Below are 15,060 nucleotides of genomic sequence, written 5' to 3'. Positions count from 1 at the left end.
GAAAAGGAATTTCCACGATATAAACAGACTAAAAGGAGATATGCCACCAAACCAGCATTTGGAGAATGCTGGAGGCAGTATTTCAGATTGATGAAAGGAATGAGCACAGGTGAGAGACTAAAGAAAGAAAATAAAGGAACCAATAATTACTGAAACATAAAAAACACAAGACAGGACCAAGAACACAAACAAAAACAGCCAACAAGCTAAATGCCTGTGATCAACACACACTTTAAATAGTAATGACCTCCACTACCCCACTGAAAGGCACAGGTCAGTTAAATGGATTAAGAAACAATGTCCACCTTTCTGCTGTCTACAAGAGATTTACTTTAGCTTTGAAGATAGGTACCTCCTTAAAGAGAAAGGATGGATGAAACCATCATGAGTAAATGGGACCAGGAAGCACAAAGCTGTCACTGTTCTTATATCTGACCAATAGTCTTGAACCAAAAACTAGTTAGAAAAGATAAGGATTACATTGTAATCCAGGGAACGATTAACCACAAAGACATCACAATCCTAAACACATATGCATTTGACTTTATAAAAACCACTCTACTGAAATGAAAGACACACTCTCTCAGTCAGTTAAAAACATGCAAATCCGCTGGGGATTTAGCTCAGTGGTAGAGCGCTTACCTAGGAAGTGCAAGGCCCTGGGTTCGGTCCCCAGCTCTGAAAAAAAGAACCAAAAAAAAAAAAAAAAACAACACACGAATCCAAAACCCCACTTTAATCACCAGACAGGTTATCTAAATAGAGAAACATCAGAACTAAATGACATTATATATGAAATAGGTGAATACAGAATATTCTGTCCAAACTCCAAAGACTATGCATTCTCCTCAGGAGCCTACAGAAAATTTTCTAAAATCACACAGCCTGGTAAACACATCTTTAAAACGTCAGAAAAATTAATTCCATGTATCATTTTGAACTGTAATACAATGAAACTTAAACAGCAAAGATTGTACATAGATTCATGGAGATTAAATGAAAATGAAACCTCAGCATAGGAAAACCTCTAGGACACATGAAATAGAGTTCTATAATGGAATGTTATACTTCTAAATGCTCACATTAAAATATCAGAACACTCTCAAGCCAGGAATGGTGGTATATGCCTTTAGTCCAAGCAGTTGGGAGACAAAAAGATCTGAGTTTGAGGTCAGCCTGGTCAACACAGCAAATTTTAGGTCAGTGAGAGCTGTGTAAATAGACCCTCTTTTACCCCCACTTCCAGAAACATTGAAAACATAAGCTAGAAAACCCACAAGACACAGGAGTAGGAGACTTTTTGAATGAGACTTCATGTGCTCAGGAATTAGAGTTAATAATTGACAAATGGGACCTCATAAAACCAAAGCAAAGTCCTACAGTACAGAGCTTCCTTTGTATGGTGAAGGAAATAAGCGAGAAAAGAAGCCACAGAGTGGTAGAGAATTTCTGTACTACACATCTGATAGATGATTAATATCTAGAATATATAAAGAATTTAAATAATGAGTCCAGATAATACACAACACAGTTCTAACATGGGCTATAGATCTGAACAGAGTTCTCAAGAGGAGAAATAAAAATGGCTAAAAGAATCTCAAAAACATGTACAACATTCTTAGTGACTAGGAAAATACAAATTAAAATTAATTTGAGGTTTCGTCTTACACAGTCAGAATGGCTAAGATCAAGAAAACAACTGAACTTTTTTGTGCATAAGCCACCTTTCATGGTTAAGTGTTCCTACTACCCTTCATCAAAGAAACAGATCTTCACAGCCAATGGAGACCCATCATAGATATATCAACTTGAAAGTATATGTTGGGGGGGTTGGGGAGGGTAGGAGAGAAAGTGATATAATTCTATTTAAATGAAAAACATATTTAAAAAAGTAAAATAAAATATGTTAAAAAATATCTGTGATGCTGGAGAGATGGTTAAGAATGTATACACACAATAGAGCTGGCCTTGGTGGTGGGGGCCAGGTAAGTGGACCTGGAGTGTGGTGAATACAAAAGAGCTGGTCCCACCACTTGCCTGCAGTAAGTTGGCATGGGCTCAGGAGAGATGCCCTCGCAACCTGTGGCAGGTGGAAGAGCTGGCCCCAGGGTTATAAGAACATAGGAGAGCTGGCCCTTGCTGGCTATAGCACTTGGGCGAGTGGGTCTTGCACCTTGGCTGGGCAGCACAGTATAGCTGCCCCGAGAGTGAAGGTGTGGGCAAGCCTCTCATTGAGGGCATGAGAGTAGGAGAGCTGGCCCTGCTCCTTCCTTGCTATGGATCATGTGAGCTAGCTGGGTCAGTTCTGGAAAGACTGCCCTGGCGGTGTGGGTGCAGGAGAACTGGTAGGCTGAGGAGCTTAATTACCAACCAGGCCTTCAGGTTGCTTCAAGTTATCCCACCCAAACATCTACCCTATCTATGAACTGCTGGAACATGTAAAACGGCCTGTCCTGCAGATCCAAAACTGCAGGATCTCCAAGACACAAGGAAACAACAGGAAATCTGAGAGGAGTTCCAGTGAGGATCTAGTATTGGTAGCAGAGAAGTCAGAGACCTAGAAGCAGACTAATGACTCATTGCAATGAACATTTGTAAATAAAGATGTGTGGACAAAAGGGTATACTGTGGGACACACTGATTCCACAAAGAGATGATTTTTGTTTGCTTGTTTTAAATTTTTGTTTTTTATTTTCTTTTGGAGGGAGGTTACAAGGGCAGAAGGCAGATATAAAGGGACAGGGAGATGAGTAGGCTAGGGGTGCATGATATGAAGCTCACAAAGAATCAGTAAAAAGTTTTAAGAAAGCATGCATGTAGCTCTAGTAGAGGACCTGCAGTCATGTGCAGATATCATGCCCTCCTATAATTTAAAATAATAACAATAAAATATTTTGAAAAAGAACAAGAACTGACAACAATTGCTGGAGAAAATTTGAGGCAAGGAGAACCCTAATTACTGTTGATGGAATTTCAAATTGATACAACCACTCTAAGTTAGTATAGAGAATTCCTATCTAGTTGTAAAGCCCATGCACCTGAACAATAATTGAACTGGAATAAACTCCACAAAGGGGAAAAGTAGCATTTTCATCTTGGAGGAAACCAATAGCTAATTGTGTAGACATAAGGCCGACCCCACAGGAGAAAACTCATGCCTGGTACTGCAAATCCAGGTCCATAGCCAGTGAGGGCATGAATCCTGTAAGAAATCCTGTAAGTATACTTATCTGTATAGTCAAAGGTAAGTGTAGCTCTCCCTCTCTATCAAAGCATCTTTTTGTAACAGGTGAAGACCATTACAGAGATCTACAACTGGTCAAAATGTAGAGAATAAGTAGCTGGGTGATGCCCAGTTACAACTGATCCAAATGCAGTGGATACATCCTGATGCTCAGAAGAAAAAAAAATCTCAAAAGACAATGCAGAAAGGTTGTGAGAACCAGAGGCCTAGGCTGTCTCCTGTTTGATCATAGCTCTGATACATAACGAAGGGAATGTACCCATGAACTCTAAACAGTATTGTTGTCTGAACAAGACTGTCATGATGATAATACTAGTTGACATGCTAACTGGGATGGGGAAAATTCCCCATGGTCCTACACCCAGATGAAGAGCTATAGAAGGCCAATGACTGCTGAGAGCGGGGGGAACCAGCTTCTTCCATGGATAAGTTCCGTTATAGGTTGTTCAATTTCAAGTGGTCAGCCCTGGACACACAAGCAAAGCAGATAGACACATTTGGTTATATATACACATGTGTGCATCTATGCATCACATATTTATACATGTACAACAGCGATAATTGCAGAAGTCATGTACTTTGGAAGGAGAACTTGAGGGAGGCAGGAGTGAAGTAGATGTCTTGCTCACATATGAGCTTCTCAATAAATAAATAAAACACAGGAAAAGAAAAGCTCATGCTTGAACTTGCCCCAGAAAAGGAAGAAATGAAGATTTACCTGGTTGGTAGAAATCAGGTGACAGCTCTCTGGCCACAGCTCTCGCAATGTCGCACTCCTGGCGAGCAGCCACTGCAGCTTGATCAGCAGCATCAGCTTTTGCTCTGGCATGTGCAGTCCTGCATGGGTGTGAAAAGGCTGGTGAGCAGAGAGTTATCCATGGACAAGCAAACCTCAATCTAGGGAGAGCAATGTTAATTATGATCATGGCCTGACACTTGCAAGAGCAACTTTTAGTCATACTACTAAGACCTCAGCAACAGCCACAACACAGAGGGATCACCCCAGTCCTGCTTCCAAGGTAAAAGAAAATCATGAACAAGGTCTTTACCACTGCACACTGTGTCTGGTTGTGAGAACTCAATGAACCAACCCGTCTGCTGATTTTGCATCCTATTTACCCAACATTAAAAGAAAACAAAAAGGGATGGGTTGAGCAGAGTAGGATTTGATCATATGACTTAGTTGTATGTTTATGACCAAATTCCACTGGTAGAACTGATTAAGAATCTGAATGAGGAAGCAAGACCAGGAGCCTAAGCAACAGAAACCAAGGCTACTTGGCATCATCAGAATCCAGTTTTCCCACCACAGCAAGGCCTTAATATACCAAGACACAGGAAAAGCAAGATTTGGATTTAAAATCACATTTTGTAATGATGATAGAGAACTTTAAGAAGGATGCAAATAACTCCATTAAAGAAATACAGGAGAACAGAGGTAAACAAGTAGAAGCCCTTAAAGAAGAAACACAAAACTCCTTTAAAGAATTACAGGAAAACACAACCAAATAGGTGAAGGAATTGAACAAAGCCATCCAAGACCTAAAGATGGAAATAGATAAAATAAAGAAATCACAAAGAGAGACAACCCTGAAGACAGGAAACCTAGGAAAGAGATCAGGAGTCATAGACCCAAGCATTACCAAGAGAATACAAGAGGTAGAAAAGAGAATCTCAGGTGAAGAATATACCAGAGAAAACACTGATACAACCATCAAAGAAAATGCAAAATGCAAAAAGATCCAGGAGACATCTATGAATCCAGGACACAAGGAGAAGATCAAACCTAAGGATAATAGGCATAGAAGAGAGCAAAGATTCCCAAATTAAAGGGCCAGTAAATATCTTCAACAAAATTATAAAAGAAAACTTCTCTAACCTAAAGAAAGAGATACCCATAAACATACAAGAAGCCTACAGAACTCCAAATAGATTGGACCAGAAAAGAAATTCTTCCCATCACATAATAGTCAAAACAGCAAATGCACAAAACAAAGAAAGAATATTAAAACCAGTAAGGGAAAAATAGGTCAAGTAACATATAAAGGCAGACCTATTAGAATTATACCAGCCTTCTCAACAGAGGCTATGAAAGCTAGAAGATCCTGGGCAGATGTCATACAGATCCTAAGAGAACACAAATGCCAGCCCAGGCTACTATACCCAACAAAACTCTCAATTAACATAGATGTAGAAACTAAGATATTTCATGACAAAAACAAATTTACATGATATCTTTCCACAAATCCAGCTCTACAAAAGATAGTAGATGGAAATTTCCAAAAAAATGAGGAAAACTGCATGCTAGAAAAAGCAAGAAAGTAATCTCACAACAAACCCAAAAGAAGACCTACACAAACATAAATCTATCTCAAACAACAAAAAGAACAGGAAACAACAATCACCATTCCTTAATAGCTCTTAACACCAATGGACTCAATTTCCCAATAAAAAGACATAGACTAAAAGACTGGATATATAGACAGGACAGAGCATTTTGCTGTATACAGGAAACAAATCTCAGTGACAAAGACACTACCTAAGAGTAAAAGGCTGGAAAAAAAAATTCCAAGCATATGGTCCCAAGAAAAAAGATGGGATAGCCATTCTAATATCAAATAAAATCATTTTCAACCAAAAGTTATCAAAAAAGATAAGGCAAGATACTACAAGATGAATTTTCAATTCTGAACATCTATGCTCCAAATGCAAGGGCAACCACATTAGTAAAAGAAACTACTGAAGCTTTAAGGATACACTGTACCACACACAATAAGAGTGGAAGACTTCCACACCCCACTCTAAGCAAAGGACAGATCATGGAAACATAAACTGAACAGACACAGTGAAACTAACAGAAGTTATGAACCAAATGGATTTAACATATGTATGTTAACATATATATGTATGTTAAATATATATATATAAATAATATGTGTGTGTGTGCTTGTGTATATAAAGCATTTCATCCTAAAACAAAAGAATATACCATCTTCTCAGCACCTCCTGATACCTTCTCGAAAACTGACCATATAATTGGTCATAAAACAGGATTCAACAGATACAAGAAGATTGAAATAATCCCATGCATCTTTAATAACAATAAAATCAACAGAAAGCCCACATACACATGGAAGCTGAACAATGCTTTATTCTATAACTTGATCAAAGAAGAAATAAAAAAGAAACTAAAGACTTTTTAGAATTCAATTAAAATGAAGGCACAACATACCCAAACTAATAGGATACTTTGAAAGCAGTGCTAAGAGGAAAACTCAAGAGTTCTGAGAGCCTCCAAAAAGAAACTGGAGAGAGCATACACTAGCATCTTGGCAGCACACCTGAAGGATCTAGAACAAAAAGAAGCAAATATACCCAAGAGGCAGGAAATAATTAAATTCAGAACTAAAATCAACCAAGTAGAAACAAAAAGAACTATACAAAGAATCAACCAAACCAGGAGCAGTTTCTTTGAGAGAATAAACAAAATAGATAAACCCTTAGCTAGATTAACCAGAGGATACATAGATAGTATCCAAATTAACAAAATCAGAAATGAAAATGGAATGATACCCTTCACAATAGTCACAAATAATATAAAATACCACATTGCAATTCTAACCCAGCAAGTGAAAGCTCTGTATGACAAGAACTTCAGGTCTCTTGAGAAAGAGATTGAAAGCAATCTCAGAAGATGGAAAGACCTCCCATGCTCATGGATTGGCAGGATTAATATTGTAAAAAAGGCCATCTTGCCAAAAGCAATCTATGGATTCAATGCAATCCCCATCAAAATCCCAGCTCAATTCTTTACAGAGTTAGAAAAAACAAGCTGAATTCATTTGAAATAACAAAAAACCCAAGATAGTGAAAACTATCCCACAACAATAAAAGAACTTCTGGGGGAATCACCATCCTGGACCTCAACTTGTATTACAGAGCAATAGTGAGGAAAGTGTATAGTACTGGTACAGAGACAGGGAGTTAGATCAATGGAATAGAATTGAAGACCCAGAAATGAACCCACACACCTATCGTTACTTGATCTTTGACAAAGGAGCTGAAACCATTCAGTGGAAAAAGACCATATTTTTCAACAAATGGTGCTGGTTCAACTCATGGTCAGCATGTAGAAGACTGCAAATTGATCCATTTTTATCACCCTATACAAAGCTCAAGTCTAAGTGGTTGAAGGTCCTCCACATAAAACCAGATACACTCAAAGTAATAAAAGAAAAAGTGGGGGAAGAGACTTGAACACATGGGCACTGGGGAAAATTTCCTGAACAGAGCACCAATGGCTTATGCTTTAAGATCAAGAATCAACAAATGGGACCTCATAAAATTGCAAAGCAAGTAAGTAAGTAAAGTAAGGCAAAGGATACCACCATTAGGACAAAATGGCCACCAACAGATTGGGAAAAGATCTTTACTTACCCTACATGTGACAGAGGGCTAATATCCAATCTATACAAAGAATTCAAGAAGTTAGACTCCTTGAATCAGAGAATCAAATAACCCTATCAAAAATGGGGTATAGAGCTAAACAAAGAATTCTCAGCTGAAGAATATCGAATGGCTGAGAAACACCTAAAAAAATGTTCAACATCCTTAGTCATCAGAGAAATGCAAATCAACACAACCCTGAGATTCCACCTCACACCAGTCAGAATGGGTAAGATCAAAAACTCAGGTGACAACAGATACTAGTGAGGATATGGAGAAAGAGGAACACTCCTCCATTGTTTACCACTCCTCCTGGCATTGCAGCTGGTACAACCACTCTGGAAATCAGAAAATTGGACATAATACTGCCTGAGGACCCCAGCTATATCACTCCCGAGCATATACCCAAAAGATGCTTCAACATATAACAAGGACACATACTCTATTATGTTCAGAGCCTTATTTATAATAGCCAAAAAGCTAGAAAGAACCCAGATGTGCCTCAACAGAGAAATGGATACAGAAAATTTGGTACTTTTATATAATGGAGTACTACTTAGCTATTAAAAACAATGACTTCATGAAATTCATAGGCAAATGGATGGAACTAGAAAATATCATCTTGAGTGAGGTAACCTAATATTCTCTCTCTCTCTCTCTCCCTCCCTCTCTCTCTCTCTCTCTCTCTCTCTCTCTCACACACACACACACACACACACACACACACACACAGACACACACACACACACACACACACACACACACACACACACACCACATATGGTATGCATTCACTGATAAGTGGACATTAGCCTAAAATCTTGGATTACCTAAGATACAATCCATAGACCACCAAAGTGTGGATGCTTCAGTCCTTCTAGAAAGGGGAACAAAAATATTCATTGGAGAAAATACGGAGACAAAGTTTGGAGCAGAGACTGAAGGAATGACCATCCAGAGACTGCCCCACCATGTACATACATACATACATACAGCCACCAAGACTAGATAAGATTGATGAAGTTAAGAAGGGCATGCTGACAGTAACCAGATATAAATGTCTCCTGAGAGACACAGCCAGAACAAGTCAAATATAGAGGCGAATGCTAGCAGCAAACCATTGAGCTGAGAACAGGAGAGTAGGTAGAGAAATGATTGAAGGAGCTGAAGGGATTTGCAACCACATAAGAACAATAATACCAACCAACCAGAGCTCCCTGGAACTAAACCACCAGCAAAGAGTACACATGGACAGAGCCATGGTTCCAGCTGCATATGTAGCAGATGATGGCCTCGTTGGGTACCAATGGGAGGAGAAGCCCTTAGACCTGCAAAGACTTGATGCCCCAGTGTAGGGGACTATCAGGGTGGGGAGGCAGGAAAGGGTGGGTCAGTGGGGGAATCACCCACATAGGAGAGGGGAAATGGAATAGGGAATTTATGGACGGAATGGAATTCCCTACCTGGGAATCCATATCATACTCAGCCACCAAACCTAGTAACCATTGCTGATGCCAAGAAGTGCTTGCTGACAGGAGCCTGATATGGATGTCTCCTGAGAGGCTCTGCCGGAAAGGGAATAACATTTGAAATACAAATAATAAAATATCCAATAAAAAATAAAATCTAAAAAACAAAATAAAAATGGAGACATAACAGAAAATGAGGAATTTCAAAAAATTGTTAGATCCTACTCCAAAATTCTATACTTAACACAACTGGAAAAATCTATATTAAATGAACAATTTTCTAAATAGATATCAGGTACCAAAGTTAAATCAGGATCTGATAAGCCATCTAAACAATCCCATAACCCCTAAAGAAATTGAAGCAGTCATTAAAAGCCTCCTAACAAAAAATAACCCAGAACCAGATGGGTTTAGAATTCTATTAGACCTTCAAAGAACACCTAATACCAATACTGTTCAAACTATTTCACAAAGTAGAAACAGAAGGAACACTACCCAATACGTTCTTTGAAGCCACAAATATGCTTTTACTTAAACCAGACAAAGACCCAACAAAGAAAGAGAACTTCAGACCAATTTCCCTCATGGATATCAATGTAAAAATACTGAATAAAATTCTTACAAACTAAATCTAAGAACACGTCAAAATAATCATTCATCATGATCAAGTAGGCTTCATTCCAAGGATGCAGGATTGGTTCAATAAAAGGAAATCTATCAACATAGTCCACTATATAAACACACTCAAAGGGGGAGGGCACATGATCATCTCATTAGATGCTGAGGAAGCATTTGACAAAATTCAACACCCATTTATGTTAAAAGTCTTGGAAAGGTCAGGAATTCAAGGCCTATACCTAAACATAGTAAAACAATATACAGCAAACTAGTTGCCAATATCAATCTAAATGGAGAGAAACTTGAAGCAATCTCATTAAAATCAGGGACTAGACAAGGCTGCCTACTCTCTCTACTTATTCAATATAGTACTCAAAGCCCTGGCTCAAGCAATTAAACAACAAAAGGAGGTCAAAGAAATACAAATTGGAAAGGAAGAAGTCAAAATATCACTATTTGCAGATGATATGATAGTATACTTGTGGACCCCACAAGCTCCACCAGAGAACTCCTACAGCTGATAAACAACTTCAGCAAAGTGGTTGGATATAAAATTAACTCAAATAAGTAGCCTTCCTCTACTCAAAGGATAAACAGACTGAGAAGAAAATAGGTTAATGATACTCTTCACATCAAATAATATAAAATACTTTGCTGTGATTCTAATGAAGCAAGTGAAATATTTATATGACAAGAACTTCACATCTCTGAAGAAAGAAATTGAAGAAGACCTCAGAAGATGCAAAGACCTCCCATGCTCATGGATTGGCAGAATTAATATTGTAAAAATGGCCATCTTGCCAAAAGCAATCTATAGATTCAATGCAATCCCCATCATTCCAACTCAATCCTTCATAGAATTAGAAAGAGCAATTTTCAAATTCATTTGGAATATCAAAACTCTAGGATAGCGAAAACTATTCTCAACAATAAAAGGACTTTTGCCTTCCAGTTTCACCTCTGCCCACAGCTGACTCCGTGTCACGGCTCTCAGTGCCCAGATCCTGCTGGGAGAGAGCTGGACTCTCAGAAGTGCTGACACACATAATAGCTCAGGTGAGACCACCACTTCTGCTCAGAGGGCCTCTCCCAGAGCCTTCAGGACATAGGAATTGAGGCGCAGTCTGGAGCATGATCCTTCAGGTTTCTGTCTGTGTCTAGAACTGACCCTCTGCCATAGCTCTCTGTGCTTGGATCCCACTGGGAGGGAACTGATCTCCCAGGAATGCTGACATACCTGAAAGCACAGATGAGACCATTACTTCCACTCAGAGGGACCCACCTGGAGGCCTCAGGACACAGGAAGTCTGGGACAGTCCTTCCAGTTTCCATCTGCACCTGGATCTGACCCTGTGCCACAGCTCTTGGTACCCAAGTCCCACTGGGAGAGAGCTGACAAACAGGCTTACAGGAGGGTCAAGCCACTGTTAGAGACAGCAAGACTAGCTAACAACAGAGATAACAAGATGGCGAGAGGCAAATACAAGAACCTAAGCAAAAGAAACCAAGGCCACTTAGCATCGTCAGAATCCAGTTCTTCCACCATAGCAAGTCCTGGATACCCCAACACACCAGAAAAGCAATATTCTGGTAGAATTGCAAGCTGGTACAACCACTCTGGAAATCAGTCTGATGGTTTCTCAGAAAATTTGACATAGTACTACCTGAGGACCCAGCTCTATCACTCCTGGGCATATACCCAAAAGACATTCCAATATATAGCAAGGACACATGTTCCACTATCTTCATAGCAGCCTTATTTATTTTCCAGAAACTGGAAAGGACCCAGATATCCTTCAATAGAGAAATGGATACAGAAAATGTGGTACATTTACAAAATGGAGTACTATTCAGCTATTAAAAACAATAATTTCATGAAATTCTTAGGAAATTGTATGGAACTAGAAAATATCATCCTGAGTGAGATAACCCTGTCACGAAAGAACACACATGGTATGCATCCACTGATAACCTAAGATACAATTCACAGGCCATCTGAAGCTCAAAAAGAAGGAAGACCAAAATGTGGATGCTTCAGCCCTTCTTAGAAGGGGGAACAAAATATTCAGTGGATGAAATACAGGGAGAAAGACTGGAGTAGAGACTGAAGGAATGGCCATCCAGAGATGGTCCTACCTGGGAATCCATATCATACTCAGCCACCAAACCTAGTAACCATTGCTGATGCCAAGAAGTGCTTGCTGACAGGAGCCTGATATGGATGTCTCCTGAGAGGCTCTGCCTGAGCCCTGCTGATACAGATGAAGATGCTTGCGGCTAACCATCAGACTAAGCATGGGGACCCCAACAGAGTTAGAGAAAGGACTGAAGGAGTTGAAGGGGTTTGCAACCCCATAGGAAGAACAACAATATCAACCAAGTAGACGCGTCCCCCCGCCACCCCGAGCTCCCAGGGTCTAAACCACCAACCAAAGAGTATACATGGCTCTAGCCACATATGTAGCAGAAGGTGGCATTGTCTGGCATCAATAGGAGGAGAAGCCTTTGGTCCTGTAAAGACTCGTTTCCCCAGGGTAGGGTAATGCCAGCGTTTTTAGTTGGCAGTGGGTGGGCAGAAGGGGAGCATCCTCATAGAAGTAGGGGGAGGGGGTGTTGGAGAGGTGATGGACCAGGAAATGGTATAGCATTTTAAATATAAATACATAAAATATCCAATAAAAAATTGACTGAGGAAAGGCTGCCTAGTGGCAAAAAATGAACAAAACTGATACCATTAGTGCTGGCTGATTCTCATATATGAATTCCCCTGCTGTGGTTATTTTAGGCCTTCAGCATAAAGCAACTGGACATGTTGCTGGGATGAGGCCTAACCTACCACTGGTTCTCACCAGTTTGCTGTGGAAAAGGCTATCTACTTATTTGATTTAAATTAGAAGTTATTTGTGTGTGTATGTGTGGGTGCTTATAGGATTGTGAATAGATCAGAGAACAACTTGTGGGAACTAGTTCTCATTCTACAATGTGGCTACTGAACTCAGACCTTGGAATTGCTTTTCTATGCTGAGCCATCTTCCTGGCCTTGTCTTTGCCTATTTTTTTTCCCTTTAAAAATGGATCTTGAATGAAGTAGAAAGGAGCCAATGAAGCGGAGCTGGTAAGGATGGAATGAATCTTTTGGTTTTTCTCCCCTCCATGGTCCAGCCTCATACATTAAAAATCTCACCTGTTAGAGGGGAGAAGGGGCTTCTTGGGCTGCAATGATAGCCCAGTTAGTAATATACTTGTCCTGCAAGCATGAAGACCTGAGTTTACTCCCCCAAAGTGCACAATAAAAAGGAAAGAAAAGCCAGGTATTATGGGACACATACACTTATAATCCTAGTGCTGGGGAAGGTGGTAACAAGCAGGTCCTCGGGGCTCACCAAGTTACAGTCTTGTCAGAGACCCTGTCTCAAAAATGAGGGGGGCATCTTTCCTTTGCCAGAGAGAGAGAGAGAGAGAGAGAGAGAGAGAGAGAGAGAGAGAGAGAGAGAGAGAGAGTATTCTTTGTTGGAAACCCAAGGCATGAACACAGTACTTACTGAGAGCCTAACTTACACATAAATGAATGATGATTCCTTAGGAATAGATGGACTGTCAGTTAAAAATAAGTGAACTGAAGAATGTATTGTATGAAAAAATCTATTTTCAATTAAAAAACTAGTACACCAGAAAACTGTAAGAATGGTAAAGAGAGCATGGCTGTCAGGGTTCAGTAGGGAATGGGAAAGGTAGAGCAGAGGGGTGTATCTAGGGGAGAAACAACTCCATGTGATACTGTAGTGGATGTTATACATGTGCCAAAGCTTGTAGGAGATACATAATCAGGGATGCGTGCTAATCTGAGCAATGAGCTTTACTCGATGAAGTACAGGCATTTATGTGAACAAAGGATGTTCCTGTAGATGCATCAATATTACTTCATCACTTACATCAAATTTACCCAAAATGTCAGACAAGGAAGCTTCATGTGGGCTCAAGGTGGGGAGAAAATGTGTATAAGAACACTCCAGTCTCTGGTCAACTAAAAACTGCTTTAAAAGGAATCAATTACAAGCAAAGCAATTACAAAATTGAGCAGGTTGTGTATTTGTATATTTAGGAACACTGAATGTATGGTTGCATATATTTATCTACATCTATACATGCATGCACACATACACATACATACATACATACATACATACATACATACATACATACATACATACAACAAAGAAAAAGAACCATGTACTTGAGAACAAAGTAGATATATGGTACGGACTAGAAGGAGAAAAGGGAGGCAGGGGAGTTACATAATTATAACTTCAAAAGCAAAAAGTATTAAAATGAATGTGTCATTCATTTATCTAGATAGTTATTTTTATATCATGTGGGGTATTTCTGATTGTTTCTGTCTATTGGGAATTATTAATTTGAGGTGAAAATAAAAGCAAGAGTTTTTATGCTTGGTTGCAGTGACCTTGTAAGACACTACTATCCTTGTTGATTTGAGAAAGGGGGGATTGAGTCTAATTCTAGGCTTGAGAACCAGTCTATATCCCTTGTTCACATTCTTTCAGCTTCTCATTTCCTTTTTTTTCCTTCCCAGGGTGATTTTCCACTTTATCTGCTATTCTCAACTACAGCCTAATTATGTCTAGGCACCATAATTAATGAAGCTGTAAGAGTACAGCCATGATCCCTTATAATGTGATTTCTTAGCACTTCAATAAATCTATAAAACTAAACAATGTATTTTGATACAATTGCAACACACTTCTGTCAAGCCAAATACAATGGAAATAGTATCTCTATAATGTCTTATAATTTGTCAAACTTGAGAGTAGACTACAGCTTACCCTTCCTGTCAACACCTCTTGGAAGCACAGAGTTAATGAAGCTTCATTCATTACTCTTGTACCTAACTTACCTTTTCACTTGCTCTTCTCTAAAGATCCAGCCGGAATGACCCTCTTTGTCTAACTTAGCTATGGTGTCAGTCAGGACTACTTACATCTGGCCAGATAAGGAAGACCACATCCACTCCTATACCCAGAGACACTGCATAAGAACTTCTGAAGGTTCCAACCATGAGAAATGGAGAACATTCCAGCTTCCTGGGGTCAAGGTCACTGGCATGGTTAGACTTTGGAGGTAGCCTTGGCTCTTGTGTGAACTCATTTATTTAAGTCCCAAGGGTAGTCCCAAACCTACAAATGGCTGATCAGACTTACTGCTGTTCCTGGGGTAAGGGTCAGAACATGCAGTCTGAGGAAATCACCTGAAGGCACTTAGCACTGC

At 39.6% G+C, this 15,060-nt stretch overlaps 1 protein-coding gene across 7 annotated transcripts in view; it reads right to left on the bottom strand.

The window, feature by feature from the left end:
• Jph1 (junctophilin 1) overlaps window positions 1-15,060 on the bottom strand; it is a 106,936-nt gene that overhangs the window by 37,427 nt on the left and 54,449 nt on the right. For all 7 annotated transcript variants that reach the window (XM_006237723.5, XM_006237719.5, XM_039109388.2 and 4 more), the window contains exon 3: window positions 3,963-4,081. In XM_006237723.5, coding sequence (XP_006237785.1) covers window positions 3,963-4,081 — 119 coding nt within the window. The remainder of the gene's footprint in view (window positions 1-3,962; window positions 4,082-15,060) is intronic.

This window comes from Rattus norvegicus, chromosome 5 (genome assembly GCF_036323735.1).
Source record: "Rattus norvegicus strain BN/NHsdMcwi chromosome 5, GRCr8, whole genome shotgun sequence".
Taxonomy (NCBI): domain Eukaryota; kingdom Metazoa; phylum Chordata; class Mammalia; order Rodentia; family Muridae; genus Rattus; species Rattus norvegicus.
Note: the sequence above shows the minus strand (reverse complement) of the source record. Positions and strands in the feature narration are given on the sequence as shown.